Source organism: Zootoca vivipara, chromosome 4 (genome assembly GCF_963506605.1).
Source record: "Zootoca vivipara chromosome 4, rZooViv1.1, whole genome shotgun sequence".
NCBI classification, from domain to species: Eukaryota; Metazoa; Chordata; class Lepidosauria; order Squamata; family Lacertidae; genus Zootoca; species Zootoca vivipara.
The window spans coordinates 86718184-86736491 of NC_083279.1; the positions used below are offsets into that span (position 1 = coordinate 86718184).

The 18308-nt window shown below is 47.3% G+C and overlaps 1 protein-coding gene across 1 annotated transcript; it reads left to right on the forward strand.

Annotated features, from left to right (window-relative positions):
• Window positions 1–11294: 11294 nt before the first annotated feature.
• LOC132592016 (uncharacterized protein K02A2.6-like) lies at window positions 11295–15653 on the forward strand (the record flags this gene model as incomplete). The annotated part of the gene is made up of 1 exon (XM_060273870.1): window positions 11295–15653. A coding segment is annotated over exon 1 (3882 nt), but the record flags the coding sequence as incomplete, so codon positions are not given.
• Window positions 15654–18308: the final 2655 nt, after the last annotated feature.

The window sequence follows — 18308 nt, forward strand, 5'->3', positions numbered from 1 at the left end:
CATTATGCACCTCTGCTATTTTTTATTATTATTTATTTTTATTAAAGATTTTCTTTGTTTACAAAAGTACATGCCTTGTCTCTTTTTCAGATTGTACATTCTCTTACAAATTTGTTGTGAGGCATTAGTGTTGAGTACAGTATAAGGTTGGGGGACAGGAGAGGTGGGGTGTTTATATAGTGTACATGTGGGGTTTGGGGTCAGTGTCAACTGTCGGTTCTCTTTCTATTAGTTTATTACATTTCCTTGGTAGTGAGAGGTATTGTGGGGCAGGGTGTGGTTGATTGGCTGTGGTTGGCTGCAGTGGGGTTTGTTTGCATTTGTGAGGTGGGTTGTGAGCTCTGTATAATGTGAGTGGTCATTATGATCTTGGAAGATGTTCAGTAGGGCCAATACTAGGGTGAGTTCTAATACCTGTTTAGTTATTTTGCATATCTCTTGTAGGACTGCTGTCCAGAAGGGTTGGATTTTAGGGCATTCCCACCACATGTGGAGGTTTGTGCCTGTGGAAGTGCAGCCTCTCTAACATCTTGGTGAGGTTCCTGGGCATATCAGTGCCAGTTTCCATGGTGTTAAGTACCACCTGTAGGTGAGTTCCCTTCTTTTGGCTGATAAGGACTTAAAGGGAGGTTTAGACCACATTCTAGTCCATTGGGTGGGGTCAATCTCATAGCCTATGTCGTGCTCCCGTTGTTCTTTGATGGCGTCAAGGGGGTTTGTGGAATTTTGGAGCAGTATTTTGTATGTTGTGGATGCCATTCCTTTGCCGTGTCCCTCTACTGTCGGGAGGAGGTTTTCAAAGGTGGTCAAGGGCCTGGTTGCTGCTGATTTTACTGCTGGATTGTTTAAGAAGGCATGTAGACGATAGTGTGTTAGCCAACGTATTTGGGTGTCACCTAGTTTGTCTTGTATTTCTTGTGTTGGTATGGGTTTGTTGTTTTCGTAAAAGTATTTCAGGCAGTGTAGGCCTTTGGCTTGCCAGGTTTTTATCTGGAGGTTTTGTTAACAACATTATTCACCAGTCGATTGGTTCGAGGTGGTTTCTGGGTGGTTCATTTGGCAGTCGTTGTTGTTGCAGGGGTTGTCAATCTGTGGTGTGTGGTGTGTGTTCTGCAGGGCTGTTCTGTGAGTGTTACTTGACTGTCTTTGCTTTCTCCTGTCGTTTCTGTTGTTTCTTCTTTCTCTTGTTGACTGTCATCCAATCGTTTGCTGTATTTTTGTCTTGGTGTCGTTTGGTGGGTGATGGTTGCCATTCTGGTGGAGGGTTAAGTCTGAGGTTCTCCAGTCATTGCAGGGCTTCAGGTATGTCGGTGGCTGTATGCTGTGTTGTGTCAGTTGTTACAATGAGGCAAAAGGGGGAAGCCCCATCAGTACTTGTAAGAAATTGTGCAAACTACTTAACCAAAACATTCCCTTAAACTTCTCTACATAAAACAATAGAGTAACTTAGCAGTAAAATACAGAGCAACAGAATTCAAAAACAAGTATAAAGGTAAAGGGACCCCTAACAATTAAGTCCAATCGCAAACGACTCTGGGGTTGCGGCGCTCATCTCGCTTTACTGGCCGAGGGAGCTAGCATTTGTCTGCAGGCAGCTTCTGGGTCATGTGGCCAGCATGACTAAGCTGCTTCTGGCAAACCAGAGCAGCGCACGGAAACGCCATTTACCTTCCTGCCATTTATCTACTTGCACTTTGACGTGCTTTCGAATTGCTACAGTAGGTTGGTAGGAGCTGGGACTGAACAACGGGAGCTCACCCCGTCGCAGGGATTCGAACTGTCAACCTTCAGATCGGCAAGCCCTAGGCTCTGCGGTTTAGACCACAGCACCACCTGCGTCCCTTTAAAACAAATATACATGCCTGAATTATGTCTGAATAAGCTTGTCAAAATAAAGTTTTCAGCAAGCACTGATAACTGAATAATGAAGGTGCCTGCCTAATGTTGATGGCACATGTCCCAAGCACAGGCATTACTTCACTAAAATACTGACTTCTCACAGATGAGTGATGAATATTAGTAAGGATTAAACGTGAAACAACAAGAAAATGTCTTGAACCCATCTGTGAATCTTTCCTGCATTGAAATACAGTTTTTACTATGTTGTTCTGAAATTCTTAATTAGAAAGGGGGGGAACCATGGAAATATTATACGGCCTTAATTTATGCACACTCTAGAGTGAAGGCATTGTACCTTGATTTAAGAAAAATTGGCACAGAAGTTTCACATGGTATGTCTAATTTTTAATATTCACCGCCAACTATTTACAAATAACTGCCTTTACACAGTTGGCCACCAGATGCTGCTTTAGTCCCACATACAATATTAGAAGCATTCCTATGTAAAGTGTCTTGTGACCCAAAAGTGTGTGTTACTAGGGCATAACCATACCCAAGCTGTTTGAAACATTTTCATTTTCAGGTAGTACCACATAGTAACAGTTGGAGGATGGGTGGATAGGTGGCCTCTTGGTGAGGAACAAGTAGTGCTTGAACTATGAGGAGATCTTACTGCCAAGTGGCAGCTTCTTGTGGTAGGCAGGTGAGTGGCTACTTATTCAAGAGTTTATGTGACACTCTTAATTGTGAACGGTGCATATCTGTTTAAGTGCCTAGGTTTACAATAAACAACGAACAATTGAGTTCACTTTGCTGCCATTGCTTCTCTGTGTACTGTACAGAAACATTGCCATTTAAACATATGTGAACTGATGACGTCACTCGTGCCTTTTCCTGTTTAAAGTTTGGTCCCTTTTTGTGAATTTGCTCTTGGGGTTGGGACTGGACTTTTGATGGGTTTCCGAAGTGAATGTAGTTCTGAAACTGAGGGCTGGTCATCGGGGGAAGTTCTCGGGAGTCATTTCTGTTCAAAATTGCCTTTGGGCAGTCGCCAATAAAAGAGAAATGGCATGAGAAAAGGAGGCACAGAGTCGAAGCTAGTATTGCACTGTGAATCTCAACACCGCACCCTGTATTGTGCTTGGAAGAGCACACACACCAAAAAAACCCAAACATCATTTGGATGTAATCTCTAAAATTACCATGTTCTAGCTAACAAGTCCCAAGCAAGATTCAAGGACAAGAACAACTACTTTGTAAATGGATGACTAAAAATTAGTGAAATAAAAAAAAATTCCTTCAGTAGCACCTTAAAGACCAACTAAGTTTTTATTTTGGTATGAGCTTTTGTGTGCATGCACACTTCTTCAGATACACTGGAAACAGAAGTGTCAGACCCTTATATGTATACTGGGGGTGGGTGGGAATGGGTGATGGGCTGATGGGAGTGGTAAACCTGAGATGGCTGTTAACGACTGCTGATTACTGCAATTATTCCTAGGGGGGGAAAGCAAGGGCTGAGGCACTAAAGAAAGCTTGATCATGCATAATGAGATAAGAATCCGATGTCTCTATTCATCCCAGGTGGCTCCATGGTTTTAAGCTTGGTAATGAGTTCCAATTCAGCAACTTCTCTTTCCAGTCTGTTTCTGAAATTTCTCTGTAATAAAACAGCTGCTTTGAGATCTTGTATAGAATGTCCTGGGAGATTGAAGTGTTCTCCTACTGGTTTCTCTGTCTTATGGTTCCTGATGTCAGATTTATGTCCATTTATCCTTTGGCGTAGGGTTTGGCCTGTTTGTCCAATATAGAGAGCTGAAGGGCACTGTTGGCATTTGATGGCATACACAATGTTAGAAGATGAGCAATTGAATAGTCCTGAATAGTCCTAAAAATTAGTGGTTTGCTTTGCCCAGGGGCTCTGTGCCAAGCCTTGAATTGTGGGGAAGTCAGTTTTGTACATTTGAGGTGTGGGGCAGAGCAACTCCAAGGTTTACTTTTAAATTTATAGCCGCAGACCAGATGCAGCACAAATCTGTTAGGTGGCAATTCTAGTGGTTTGGCTGCAGGCAAAAGTAGCAATCCTAAACATCCTAAACAGATACAGAATTGCAGTCTGTTAGTTTTATTATTTTCTTCATTAAATTTGTATACTGCCCTTTATCCATAGGGCAGTTCACAACATAATAATAATAACAATAACAGCATAATAAAAATCAGGGGGATGGGGACACACCCAACCTCCCACAAACTAATAACATGGTTCCCATTGAAATCAATGGGATAAAGTTAGTCATGTCTTGTCTTATGGTCCTTAGATTTTAACTGGAACTACAGCTCCCTTAGTCTGTATCCAACCTAGTATTATTTTTCCTCTGTATGATTGTGACATAGGAATTGATCGCTTGGGGATCTGAGCAGTGGCTTCCTTCTCTTCCTGAGGTCACTCATGAAAAAATATTCCAGATTACCAAATAATCAAATCCCTTGTACACGACGGAAAATTTTGTGGCATTCATTGATTGTAACTCATACTTCCAAAGGGAGTCCCCTGCAATTTTGCTGCTATTGTCCATGCCCTAGTATCTCACAAGTACCCATACCCAAGGAGCTGTTCCGAAGTGGCTCTGTTTGGACCCACAGCCTGCATCCACTCAACACAGTAATTTTGAATACTGCATTAAGCCATCCCCCCCCAAATTCCTGCCTGTATCACAGGAGGAGGTTCACCCTGTTGATATGCTTGCTTGATGTGTCAGCTTTGCAGAGGGAGCCAGCTGAAGACTCGTGACTGTGGGGAAAGGGCCTCCTCTTCTGAGCTGGGGAGATGCCCCACACAAAGCGCCCACAAATGGGAGCCCTTCTTTCCCTCCTCAGCCTAGTGGCAGCCCCCTCCACCTCGGCTCGGCTGCAGCTGAGATAAGAACACTCTTAATACTGGGAGTTTCTGCCCGCTCAGGATTCAGCTTCACTTAAATGAAGGGTGCTCCTCTTCTGACCTAGATGTGGAAGACAAAACCCAAGTTCAAGCCAAAGGAACTGAAACCAGACTCTAACCTCCGCCATCTCTGCCCACAAAAAGCCCATTATGCGCCTCTCGCCTTGAAAGGGAGAATTCAGAAGTTTATAACTCGTATCAACGGCAGTATTATTTCCTACCTTTGGGAAGCCATAGAGCTTCTTTTAGTCTCCTGAGAGGACTGATCTGGAGCAGAGCTCATCGCCTGGAAGATTTAAAAAAGAAGAATCATCAATTAAATGTTTCTATCAAAAAAGGATTGTCAAGGGCAAAGGCAGAGTGAGGCGGCAAGGGCGTAGCCAGGATCAAAACTAGGGGGGGGCAAGCCATGATCATTCAGGGGCGGGGCCACAAAGTGGGAACGTGGGCGGGGCTACAGGGCCAGCTGGCCTGACGACATCGTGGCGGCGGCAGCGGCGGCAGCGGCCACCTTGTGCTTCTGGGGCTGGCAACGGCGGTGGCTACCCTGCTTGGCTGGAGAGGACGGGAGGGTCGGGCAGGCAAGAGGGGGTGACAGGGTGGGCGAGGGCAAGGCAAGGCACGGCCGCAGTCACGACGGCTCCGAGGCGTTGCTGCATATCAGCATAATGTTTCAACCATGTTGTGGGTTCAAGCCCCACCTTAGGAAAAAATTCCTGCATTGCAGGGGGTTGGACTAGATGACCCTTGTGGTCCCTTCCGACTACAATTCTATGATTCTATTGATATATTGCCATAGCATATGCATCATTCTGCTTTCTTGAATTGTCCTACTCCTAGGCATAGCAGCCAACTCCTAGAGGCCTAGGTGCCTCCCCCCCCCAATTACTAGTAAATACCGTATGTGAAAGAGTCATCCCCCCCATGTTGATGGGCTTTCTATGTGGGGCTTATCTGCCCCCCCCCCATATTTTATTAAGAATGGAAGAGGGAGGGAAGGAAGGAAGAAATAGAGAGAGGGATAACTCATATTTGTGGGTGCCTCTGGGTGACGCTGTGATGCTGGAACTCTGCAGCAAGAGGACGGGAGGGTCGGGCAGGCGAGAGGGGGTGGCAGGGCGGGTGAGGGCGAGGGAAGGCACGGCCGCAGTCACGACAGCTCCGAGGCGTTGCTGCATATCAGCATAATATTTCAACCATGTTGTGGGTTCAAGCCCCACCTTGGGGGAAAATCCTGCATTGCAGGGGGTTGGACTAGATGAGCCTTGTGGTCCCTTCCGACTACAATTCTATGATTCCATTGATATATTACCATAGCATATGCATCATTCTGCTTTCTTGAATTGTCCTACTCCTAGGCATAGCAGCCAAATCCTAGAGGCCTAGGTGCCCCCCCCCCAATTACTGGTAAATACCGTATTTGAAAGAGTCACCCCCCCATTTTGATGGGCTTTCTATGTGGGGCTTATCTGCCCCCCCAGTATTTTATTAAGGATGGAAGAGGGAGGGAAGGAAGGAATAATAGAGAGAGGGATACCTCATATTTGTGGGTGCCTCTGGGTGACGCTGTGAAGCTGGAACTCTGCAGCAAGAGGATGGGAGGGTTGGGCAGGGGAGAGGGGGTGGCAGGGCAGGCGAGGGCGAGGCAAGACAGGGCCGCAGTCTCGATGGCTCCGAGGCGTTGCTGCATATCAGCATAATATTTCAACCATTTTGTGGGTTCAAGCCCCACATTGGGGAAAAATTCCTGCATTGCAGGGGGTTGGACTAGATGACCCTTGTGGTCCCTTCCGACTACAATTCCATGATTCTCTAGATATATTACCATAGCATATGCATGATTCTGCTTTCTTGAATTGTCCTAGGCATAGCAGCCAACTCCTAGAGGCCTAGGTGCCTCTCCCCCCCAAAAGAAATTACTGGTAAATACTGTATTTTAAAGAGTCCTCCCCCCCCATGTTGATGGGCTTTCTATGTGGGGGCTTATCTGCCCCCCCCCAGTATTTTATTGAGGATGGAAGAGGGAGGAAAGGAAGGAAGAAATAGGGAGAGGGATAACTCACATTTGTGGGTGCCTCTGGGTGACGCTGTGATGCTAGAACTCTGCAGCAAGAGGAAGATACCGGTACACCTGTACAGGAGCCTTGTAAGCAGCTTTCTCTCTGCTTGATTTACAGCAGGCACGTCCAACAGGTAGATTGTGATCTACCAGTAGATCACTGGATGTCTGTGGTAGATCACTGCTAGATCACTGGCACCCCTAAAAAAAGCTCACCCAAATTTTTCCTCCTCCCTAAAAAAAGCTGAACTATGACCTGAAGCCCTAAACAAAAATGGGCCTCCCTCCCTCCTAAAAGAAGCTCAACAAGTTTGACCTAAACCCCCCAAAACAGGGCTTCCCTTCCTTAAAAAAACTCAACAGCTTTGACCTGAACCCCCCAAAAGGGGGTAGATCACTCCCAGTTTTTAACTCTGTGAGTAGATCAGAGTCTCTTGGGAGGTGGCCACCCCTGATTTACAGTATACAGATGCAGGAGGAGGGGCAGACTGGAACACCAATGCTTTTTATAAACATCACTGTGTCTATCAAAGCTACAGCCCCCCCCCTTCTTATTCACTTCCTTTTAGCCTTGCAGGGCCACCTTAGTCAAATTGAATCCTCTGCACCCTCATTAAATCGCCAATAGAACTGTTAATGCGATCCCTGAATGCCCATTAACAACTCCCACTGAATAACAATAGGGTGAATAGGGTGGACCTTGCCTGAAGGGATATTCTGCTCCATTGTCTTAACTGCTTAAGTACTGGTAGCCACTTTGCTTTATTTATTTGATGTGTTTTTGTTGCAGCTGTGTTCCCGCCCCCAGCAAGTGGAGAGCTGCTCTTGCTAAAGCAAAGCCCTTTCCACTTCAGTTTTTGGAGGGGCAAAGTATTGGTTATGGTCTGTAAAATACAATAATTTTTTGCTTCTAGGGGGGGGGCAGCTGCCCCCTCCTGCCCCCCCGTCTACACCCATGTGAGGCGGAGTCCTTCACAGGTCACTTCCAGCAGGCTTACCTAAGCTGCCATCTTAAATTTCCCACATTGCCTTTGACAATGCAGAACTCAAATGATAGTCCCAGGGGGTTTGAACTGCAGCAGCTACCCAAGGGTGTTTGGGTGTCTGGCCCAGTAAGAGAATATTTTTTCTTCACGCCCATGGCCATCAGTATCTACCTATTCACTATTAGGCAGAATGTTAGATCGTGTTCTGGTGAAAGCATCATGTGTGTTTCACCAGTAGCATATTCTCAGCCATCTGCATTGCCTCCCACTCGCGCTTGCTTAATCAGAGCACACAAACATACCTTCTGCTGAACTTTAGAAGGTGGTTCTCTGCTCATAAAGCTCATTAGCTTTGTAGCAGCAAAGGATTCTTCAAAGCCTCCGCTGGCAGCAGCGAGGGTCTGCTAATCTGGATTTACTGCCAACAGGAGCCCAAAGGAGGCGGCTACAACAATTAGGTTGAATTATTAATTTTCTCTTGGGATTCAGGAACATTTGGGGGCAGGCTGTGTGGAATATCTTGCTTGATGAACCTATCTTCCCTACAATGGTGAGATGCATTGCATTTCTCTTTAAACTAGTAATAATTTCTAAAATTTCATCTCTTCATATAAATCAGCATATGCAAACTTCATGCAAATCTGTCCCTTTCATGGGGGACGGAAAGGGAGGAAGGTCTTTCCTCTTTTTGGTAAAGCATAAGTGGCCAGTCTGGTGGGGAGTGTTTATTTTCCCTTGCCTGCCTGCCTCTTTCCATATTCCTATACAGTGGAACCTCGGTTTATGAACACAATTGGTTCCGGAAGTCTGTTCATAAACTGAAGCGTTCATAAACTGAAGTGAACTTTCCCATTGAAAGTAATGGAAAGTGGATTAATCCGTTCCAGACGGGTCCGCGGAGTACTCAACCTGAAGCGTACTTAACCCGAAGCATGGGTGTAATTGGTGCCGGAAGTCTGTTCATAAACTGAAGCATTCATAAGCTGAAGTGAACTTTCCCATTGAAAGTAATGGAAAGTGAATTAATCCGTTCCAGATGGGTCCACGGCGTTCGTAAACCGAAAATTCGTAAATCGAGGTGTTCATAAACCGAGGTTCCACTGTAATGCTTCCCATCTACTCCACTGAACTTTGTATGCGACCAGAGGAGGCATGCACATAGACATTTGAGACTGATAAGACATCGTGGGTTGTATCCAACACCAGGAGGATCGAACCCATGACCCTGATATTAAGAGTCTCATGCTCATATGTAGAATTTTGTGCCAGCTGCTTAATCTTTTTTGATTTGATTGGACTTTCAGTTTCAATGATTGCTTCTTAAATGCAAACATTATAATAACCATATGAATAAAAACATAAGGGCTGCTTCCCAAGTCAACATTTTTACACAGGTGAAAAAGTAGACAGACAGACAGACAGATATAGATATTCAATCTGGCTGCTGTCACAATTTTATTGCAGCCCCTCACAATATTTTAAAGGACACAGCAGTTCTGAAAGCATAACACAGAAAAAAAACTTTTTCATTTTACATCATTAATACAAGTAGCGTTGCTCTTAGGAAGTCTTTGCAAATAATAGTTACAGCTGGGTGAACATAGCTACTTTTTTTCTCCTTGTCCTAGAGCAACAGAAGAACACATTTTCTGTGCTGTGGACCAAAAGCCTAATTTAGTCAATGGTATCTCTTGCTTGAATCTGTCTACAAAGACCACAACTAAGCAAAAAAAAACAGGACAGATCTACTAACCTTGAGCCATGCACCATATGGGGTTTTATTGCAAGCTTGGCTAATGCTCTACTAGGCTTGCTATGGGATCTCAGGGTTGTTAAAGCCTTTCTCAGGGGTGCTGCTACAAGTTAGAAATGAAAGTAGAGTTGGAAGGATGTCCTAAGGAAAAGCTGGGCATTCTGGGATCAGATTAGAAACTGTGACAGCTTCTGTAAATCTAGGACTGTCCCTGGAAAATAGGGACCCTTGGAGGGTCTGCTACCTGAAGGCCCTAATTGTGGGGGGTGTTTGGCTGAAAGCTACTTGTTGAAATGCTGTGGGGGGGAGGACCCAGAGACCCAGCCTAGTATGGAAGAAGTAAGCTTGGATTGAGGCCCACACACTGTATAGAGGACAGGACTTCTGTGCCTTTAATTGCCCTGCTCTCTTTTGAGTCTGGAAACTTAAAGAGAAACCAGCAGACCCTTTGTTTAATTTCCAAGCAAAGGGTTTGCTGGTTTCTCTTTAAGGTTTCCAGACTCAAAAGAGAGCAGGGCAATTAAAGGCACAGAGGTCCTGTCCACTATTGAGTCTGGCAACCCTACCAATGCAGGAGTAAGATGTCAAAAAGAAAACAATTTCAGTGGAGACCTTTTCCAAAGTCTGTTTGTTTCTAGAACTGGACAATGAAAGGAAATGGAGTTTATATGTTCTGTCCCAAGGAGTTCATAGTTTACTCTTTAAAAAGATAGGCAGGGCCTTGTGTAAATACTTGTCCCCAAAATATATATCTGCTATTTTATAAGAAAAACAAAATGAATGAAAAGGCCACCTTAAAGTTAAGGAAGTTTGTTTTATTTTTACTCATTCATTTCTGTTCCACCAACAGGGCTCCAAGGAGCAGCTTTTAACTGCAATCCTGTTCGTGACAAATTGAGGTTTACTCCCAGATTAACAATTTGATCCTAGCTGTGTCTACTCAGAAGTAAGTCCTGCTGAATTCAATAGGGCTTACTTCCACGTAAATGTGGTTAGGAATGCAGCCTAAGTGGATTTTAATGGTGTCACACTTGGGTAAACTGCATTTGTGACGTGCGTGATTTTTTAAATAGTGCTTGCTTTTATGCTTAGCTTTGATTCTGCTGTGAACAGCTTGGATTCCTTTGCAGGTTAAAATAATATAGACACGATTAAGTAAATAAAAAAGGTGGACATGGGGGGGTGACTCATTTCATCTCTCCCAATCTTGTGCCGCGTCCTAGAAACAGGTTTGCTAGTTTTGTAAGAACTAGAACCTGCCCTGCCCTATCTTTTTTTTTTCACACCAGGTTTTTTCACATGCAGTCAATCTCAGGGCAACAGATGGCAGCCCAGAGCAACCAGAGCTAGCAGTCTGAGATAATCGCCTCAGGCGGCAGAGGCACAGGGGCAGCAGCCTCTCGGGCACCTGCTCACTGCCAACCCTGGGCAGGTAGGGAGCATAGCTGCCAAGTCTCCCGTTTTCCCCTGGAAACCCCCGTTTTTCCAGCTGTCCCCAGCCGAAAAAAATGGATTTTTTTGTTTTTCCCCGGTTTAATTCTGGTGTGGCGGCCATTTTGGAACTGGGCGGAATATGCTCAGAAGTGACTTTTGATGCTGCTCTGCCCAGTTCCAAAATGGCTGCAGCGCGACTTCTGGTGCGGCGGCCATTTTGGAACTGGGCACAGCAGCATCAAAAGTCACTTCTGAGCATGCTCCGCCCAGTTCCAAAATGGCCGCTGTTGTGTATTGAGTCAAAGGATTTTATCTCTGTATTATTATTGTCTGTATTTGCATTAGGATAAAGTAACTGCCTTTTGGTTCCAGAGGGTACAGCTACTATTGGTTCATTTAAGCTGCTGTATTTGGATCCTCTGTCTTATTGGTTCCCTCCAAAAGGCAGCACGGTGATTGCCTGATATTGTTCCCTCCAAAATGTATCCCCTTCTAGCTAGTTCCCTGCCCCTATAAATGTAGCCTTCCTGCCCTCACAGTCAGTCTTGTTCACTTAAATAAAGAGCTGTTACTAGAGAACTGTCTCCAGCATGTTTTGTCAAGAGAGCTGAAATCACAAACCCCACGTCACAACAACTGGCGACGAGGATGGGATCCGGAATGCTGAGGAGCGGTTAAACACAACCCTGCCTCAGAGTCCGGATTGCAGCTGAGAACAAGACTCACTGGCCAGCTGAGAAGACGACCCTGCCCGCTAGGACAATGGAGAGTCCAAGGGTATTGGAGCCCTTCCAGCCATCAGAACCCCACACCTGGGAAGACTACGTCGAACGCTTCGAGTTCTTCGCAGTGGCTCAAGGGATCACCGATGCCAGCAAAAGAAGGGCCACATTCCTGAGCTACTGTGGGCCCGAGACCTTCAAGCTAGCCAAGGCATTACTTGCTCCAGCGAAGCTGAGTGAGACATCTCTCCAAGATATTCTTGCCTGCCTAACAAGCCACTTGGCGCCTACTGAGACCAAGATGGCCCGGCGGATGGAGTTCCATAAGAGGCAGCAGCATGCTGGGGAGTCTGTATCCGCATTTCTGGCTGAACTCCGGAAGCTCGCTCAGCACTGCGGCTTCCAAAATCTGGAAGAGACTCTCCTGGATCGGTTTATTGGTGGTCTGAGCAGCAAGAAAGCCAGAAGACGCATCGTGGCTAAAGAAGAGGTTACCCTTGCTTCAGCCTTGAAGGAGGCCACCGCCATGGAGAATTATGAAAGAGAGGAGCTTGATGCCAGTCGCAAGGCCACTAAGCCACAGATAGAAGTTGCGCATGCCATGGACGAGCTAGAGGCTACTCCGAGCCAGAGCCCAGTCCGTGGGGTCGAGTTGGTGCGTCAGGCCTGCACAGTGCACAAAGATCGCGGAGGCAGTTGCCCAGGTTGTGGCGGAAACCATGGGCGGAAGAGTTGTCGTTTCAGGGATGCTATGTGCCGGATGTGCGGGAAGACAGGTCACATCGCCAGGGTCTGTAGATCGGCGGCGTCAGGAGCAACAGGAGCACCTATACTGGAGCATCGCAGACCGCCCACAGCAACTCATTTTCGAAAGGACTGCCACTACATAACGGAGATCAACGGGAGGGCCGTGCAGTTTCCAGCGCAAGGCAAGGCACACGTCAAGGTGAAGATTGAGGGTCAGCAGTGCGACATGGAGGTGGACTCTGGATCTGCATTCACCATTGTGTCGGACCAGACCGCGAAGACATTCTTCTCCAGGGGTAAGTTGCCCCCTCTGGAGCCCTTCCCGGCAACCTTGCAGTCGTACTCAGCAGGCCGCATCCATGTTATGGGAATGTGTGCCGTGAGAGTACAGTTCCGGGACAAACAGGCTGTACTCAAACTGGTGATTGCGAAGGGCAGTCGCCCCAGTCTCCTGGGCACTGACTGGTTCCCCGCCCTGGGACTGAGTATCTCAGGGCTTAATTCAATCCAAACCTGCCCTGAGATGAGTGAGACATTATGCAAGGAATTTGCTGGTCTCTTTAATGGAAAACTGGGTTGTTATAAAGGGCCCCCAGTTGACTTCGAGTTGGACCCCGGGGTGGCCCCAATCCGACTCAAACCAAGGCGAGTGCCATTTGCACTGCAACCCAAGATCGAGGCAGAGCTGGATAAATTGGTCAAGCAAGGAGTTCTCTCACCCGTGGACTCTGCTAAGTGGGAGACTCCAATCGTCACGCCCCTTAAAGCAAATGGGGAAGTCAGAATATGTGCAGATTACAAATGTACTATCAATAAGGCACTCAGGGGAAACTCATACCCCATTCCAGTCGTATCACATCTGTTGGCTAAACTGGCTGGGGGCAAGGTGTTCGCCAAAATTGACCTGGCACAAGCTTACCAACAGCTGCCAGTAACCCCACAATCAGCGGAAGCACAGACTATTGTCACACATAAAGGGGCGTTCAGAGTTAACAGATTACAGTTCGGAGTTTGTGTGGCCCCAGGGATTTTTCAAGGGCTCATGGAACGCCTGTTAAGGGGTCTGCCGGGGGTCTTGCCATTTTTTGATGACGTTTTGATTGCTGGAAAAGACCCACAGGAACTGGTTGCGCGTGTCCGTGCAGTGTTGCTCAAGTTCAAGGAGGTGGGGTTGCAACTGAAAAAAGAAAAATGCAGTTTTGGGGTGCCAACTGTGGATTTCTTGGGGTTTAAAATTGATGCATCAGGCATCCACCCCACAGATGCTAAGATTAAGGCCATCATCGAGGCACCACGACCACAGAACAAGACGGAGTTGCAGTCATTCCTGGGACTTATTAACTTTTATCATTCATTCTTACCCCAGAAAGCTTCGGTAGCTGAACCATTACATAGACTTTTGCAGAAAAAGAATGTGTGGCGCTGGGGGCGGGAGCAGCAGAAGGCTTTTGACTCCTTGCGAGAAATGCTGAGTAGCAGGAGCGTCCTTGCTCATTATGATGAGTCGAAGCCGCTGGTCCTGGCATGTGATGCCTCTCAATACGGCCTGGGGGCTGTGCTGAGTCATAGGGAACCGGATGGGTCGGAAAAGCCCATCTCTTTCTATTCCCGTACGTTGTCACCCACGGAGCGCAACTATGCTCAAATTGATAAAGAGGCACTAGCAATTGTGTCAGGAATCAAAAGGTTCTATGATTATTTGTACGGTCGCCATTTCTCCATTGAAACGGACCACAAACCACTGTTAGGGTTGTTCAACCCAAACAAACAAACGCCACAAATTCTCTCCCCCAGAATGTTGCGTTGGTCAATATTCCTGAATGGGTTCCAGTACACCTTGACCCATGTGCCGGGGAAACAGTTGTGCCACGCTGATGCGCTGAGTCGATTGCCCCTTCCTGGCGGGAGCAATGAGGATCCTGCTCCGGCGGAGCACATTATGATGCTAGAAACACTTCCTGGGGCTCCTGTAACAGCTACTGATATAGCTGAGAAAACGAGGAAAGATGCTGTTCTCTTCCGTGTGCTCACTTGGGTGGGGAGGGGGTGGCCAGGTGGTCCGCATGAAGAAAAATTCAGGCCTTATGCGACAAGGCAGCACGAATTGTCCATGCATAAGGGTTGTCTCCTATGGGGAGATAGGGTGATCATCCCAGCACCACTGAGAAACAGGGTTCTTGAGACGCTTCACATGGGACACCCGGGAATGGTCAGGATGAAGTCGCTAGCCCGATGTTATGTGTGGTGGCCTGGAATGGACCAGAACATAGAACAATGGGTACGAACATGCAAGGCATGCCAAGAGGTGCGGCCAGAAGTGGCCAGAGCACCAGTCCACTGGTGGGAGCAGTCCAGGACTCCCTGGAGCCGGCTGCACATAGATTTTGCTGGGCCATTCCAAGGGAAGGTCTTTTTGGTTATCGTTGATGCATATTCCAAATGGTTAGAAGTGGCGATGGTCCCTAGCATGGCATCAGCTGCCGTAATCAAGGTGTTGAGGCAGCTGTTTGCAACCCACGGGTTACCTGAGACCATTGTATCAGATAATGGGGCAGCTTTTGTATCCCAAGAATTCAGGGCATTCTTGGCTGATAACTTCATAAGAGGGGTCACATCCGCGCCCTTTCACCCATCCTCCAATGGGCAGGCTGAGCGCATGGTAAGAACAGCCAAAGAATCCATTGCGCGCTTAATGGAGGGTAACTGGTCGGCTCGCATTGCACGAATGTTATTTTTGCAGCATGCGACGCCGTGTACTGCGACGGGCAAGTCGCCAGCTGAGCTGCTCTTAGGTAGAAGACTGGTAACGGTGCTGGATTATGTCCACCCAGATAAAATGCCAAACCGTAATTCAAGAGCAACCCCCCAGGCTGAGACTGACACAACAAGGTATCTCGCCCCTGAAGATCTGGTCTGGGTGAGGAACTATTCACGAGGTCCACGGTGGGTGGCCGGTGTGATCACCCGGGCTAGTGGACCTGTGTCCTATTATGTGACCTTGGAAAATGGGCAAGTTTGGAAGAGACATATAGATCAGCTGAGGCGCCGGGCGCTCAGCAGGGAGGAGTCAGATAATTCATCCCTGGCTAATGACGCACAGCTGCGAGACCAGAGTGAAGATGGCCCAGAGGTGCAGTCACCAGGGGCTTCCGCAAATGAACCAGGGCCTGCTAGTCCTCAGGATGACGAGGTCCAGGTAGGGGACCCTGAGATGTCTGGGACTCCATCTGTTCCTGACGAAACCCCTATAGCAGCCCCTCCACCACAGGTAACACCCAATCCAGAACCTGCAACACCTGTTGTCAGGAGATCAAGTAGAAGTTGTAGGACCCCACAGTACCTGAGGGATTATGTCTGCTGTGCTCACTAGGGGGGGAGGGGTGTTGTGTATTGAGTCAAAGGATTTTATCTCTGTATTATTATTGTCTGTATTTGCATTAGGATAAAGTAACTGCCTTTTGGTTCCAGAGGGTACAGCTACTATTGGTTCATTTAAGCTGCTGTATTTGGATCCTCTGTCTTATTGGTTCCCTCCAAAAGGCAGCACGGTGATTGCCTGATATTGTTCCCTCCAAAATGTATCCCCTTCTAGCTAGTTCCCTGCCCCTATAAATGTAGCCTTCCTGCCCTCACAGTCAGTCTTGTTCACTTAAATAAAGAGCTGTTACTAGAGAACTGTCTCCAGCATGTTTTGTCAAGAGAGCTGAAATCACAAACCCCACGTCACAACAGCCGCCACGCTACTTCCGGAATGCTACTTCCGGTCCGGTCCCTTATTTTTTAGAGAGGAACTTGGCAGGTATGGTAGGGAGAAGCTTCTGCAGGGGTCTCCTCCTCCCCACTCCAAGGTCCAAGGAGGTCTTCCTTAGGGCAAGGCCTTTTGGGTGAAGAAGAAGCATGACCTCAGACAGAGCGTCTCAGGGGCGCTGTGGAAAACAATTATGGTCACACAGTGTTAGGAGCTATGCTCTGCGCTCTGGAGCGTTGTGGAAAATCGAAATGGCTCCCGGCCACTGCTGATAAACAAGTGATCCCATTTGTCGGCTCCCCGCCCCAAGAAACGAGAACTGGCAACAGGCTTGCAGCAGAATAGGATGGCAAAATGGACTGGCAGCGCTTGAGAATGTGGATGGAGCGGGACGTCTTTTTAATGTTCCCTTGAGTTTAATACCTCCCCGCAAACAGAAAACCAACAGAACAGGCCGAGTTCTGGGGCCTAGTACCTTCCCCCCCTTGCTCTCCAGGCTTTCTATATGCAGGGAGTTTCTTGTGCTTTGGATTTAACATTGAAGGAACATTTGGCCGCAGGATTCCTACCACTTTCCTTTGCCCGTCATGCTAGGGTAGAGTGTGACGTCAAGGGTGTGACCAAGAGACAGACCACCGGGAAGCTGCCTGTTTTAGATTGATCGTGAACAGCCATGAAGCGGGCTTTCTAATGATGTTTCTCTGCAGACATTTATCTGGCAGGTGACCAACCTTCCCCTTTTTCTCCCCAGCCTCAATCTGCCCGTTTTGATGAAGTTAACAGAAGGATATTTAGGAAAAGGTCTTGCCTTTCTGAATAATAATAAAAAATATGAAAGGTTTGTGTTTTGTTTTGTCCCCACCCCCCCCCGAGGAGCTAAATAACCTCAGGGAATATTATTTCCATGGCTGTTTTTTTGGGATAATGCATTGAGCAATGAGTTGGTAGTGTCCTAACTTGCTGAGGCACCTTCCCGTATTTGCAGGGACAACAAACACGCCCTGTAAATGCTGTCATTAAATGGACACCAAGCCCCTGGAAAACAGCTGCACTTCAATTAAGAGGACGGCACGCCTTTCCAGAAAGGAGCTAATGGCTCACGTAGCTTTGAGTTGCGGGCGCAGGGCTTCGCTCCTGCCTCATAAACATCTGCATGGCACTGGAATCCCGGGAGTCATTAGGAGGAGGAAAGGAGGCCCCCCACAGCAGCCAACCCTCGAGCGCCAACTCCCTTTGGCCACATCTGGATGTCACGCTAAACCGCGGCTGTGTGCCACGTAAACAAACTTAGGCCCCACCTGCGCTATCCATTTAAATATCATGACACCATTTTAAACGGTCCAGACGGCTCCATTGCAGCTTAGCTCGGTCGGTTAACATGTGGTACTGATAACGTCAAGGTTGCAGGTTCGATCCCCGTGTGGGACAGCTGCATATTCTTGCATTGCAGGGGGTTGGACTAGACCAGGGTCCCCAACCTAAGGCCCAGGGGCCGGATCCGGCCTAATCGCCTTCTAAATCCGGCCCTCGGACGGTCCGGGAACCAGCATGCTTTTGCATGAGTAGAATGTGTCCTTTTATTTAAAATGCATCTCTGGGTTATTTGTGGGGCATAGGAATTCATTCATATTTTTTTTTCAAAATATAGTCCGACCCCCCCACAAGGTCTGAGCGACAGTTGAGTTGACAAACTCCCTGCTGAAAAAGTTTGCTGACCCCTGGACTAGACGATTGATGATTCTATGATACCCCTTAATAATAAATATAAGTAAAACCTTCAATATGGTTTGCAGGGGCAATAGACATTAGGGCCCCATACAGTCAAAGCAGCATCTCTCTCTCTCTCTCTCTCTCTCTCTCTCTCTCTCTCTCTCTCTCTCTCTCTCTCTCTCTCTTCTCTTTCATTTCATTTATATCCCACTTTTAGCTTATGGAGCTCAAGGTGGCATACATGGTTCCCCCCCCCCGCCCCCAGCTCCTTTTTTAATTCCAGCAACAACCCTGTGAAGTAGGTTGGGCTGAGAGAGGCAGCGAGTGGCACGAGGTCTCCCAGTAAGCTTCATGGCCGGGTGGGGATTTGAA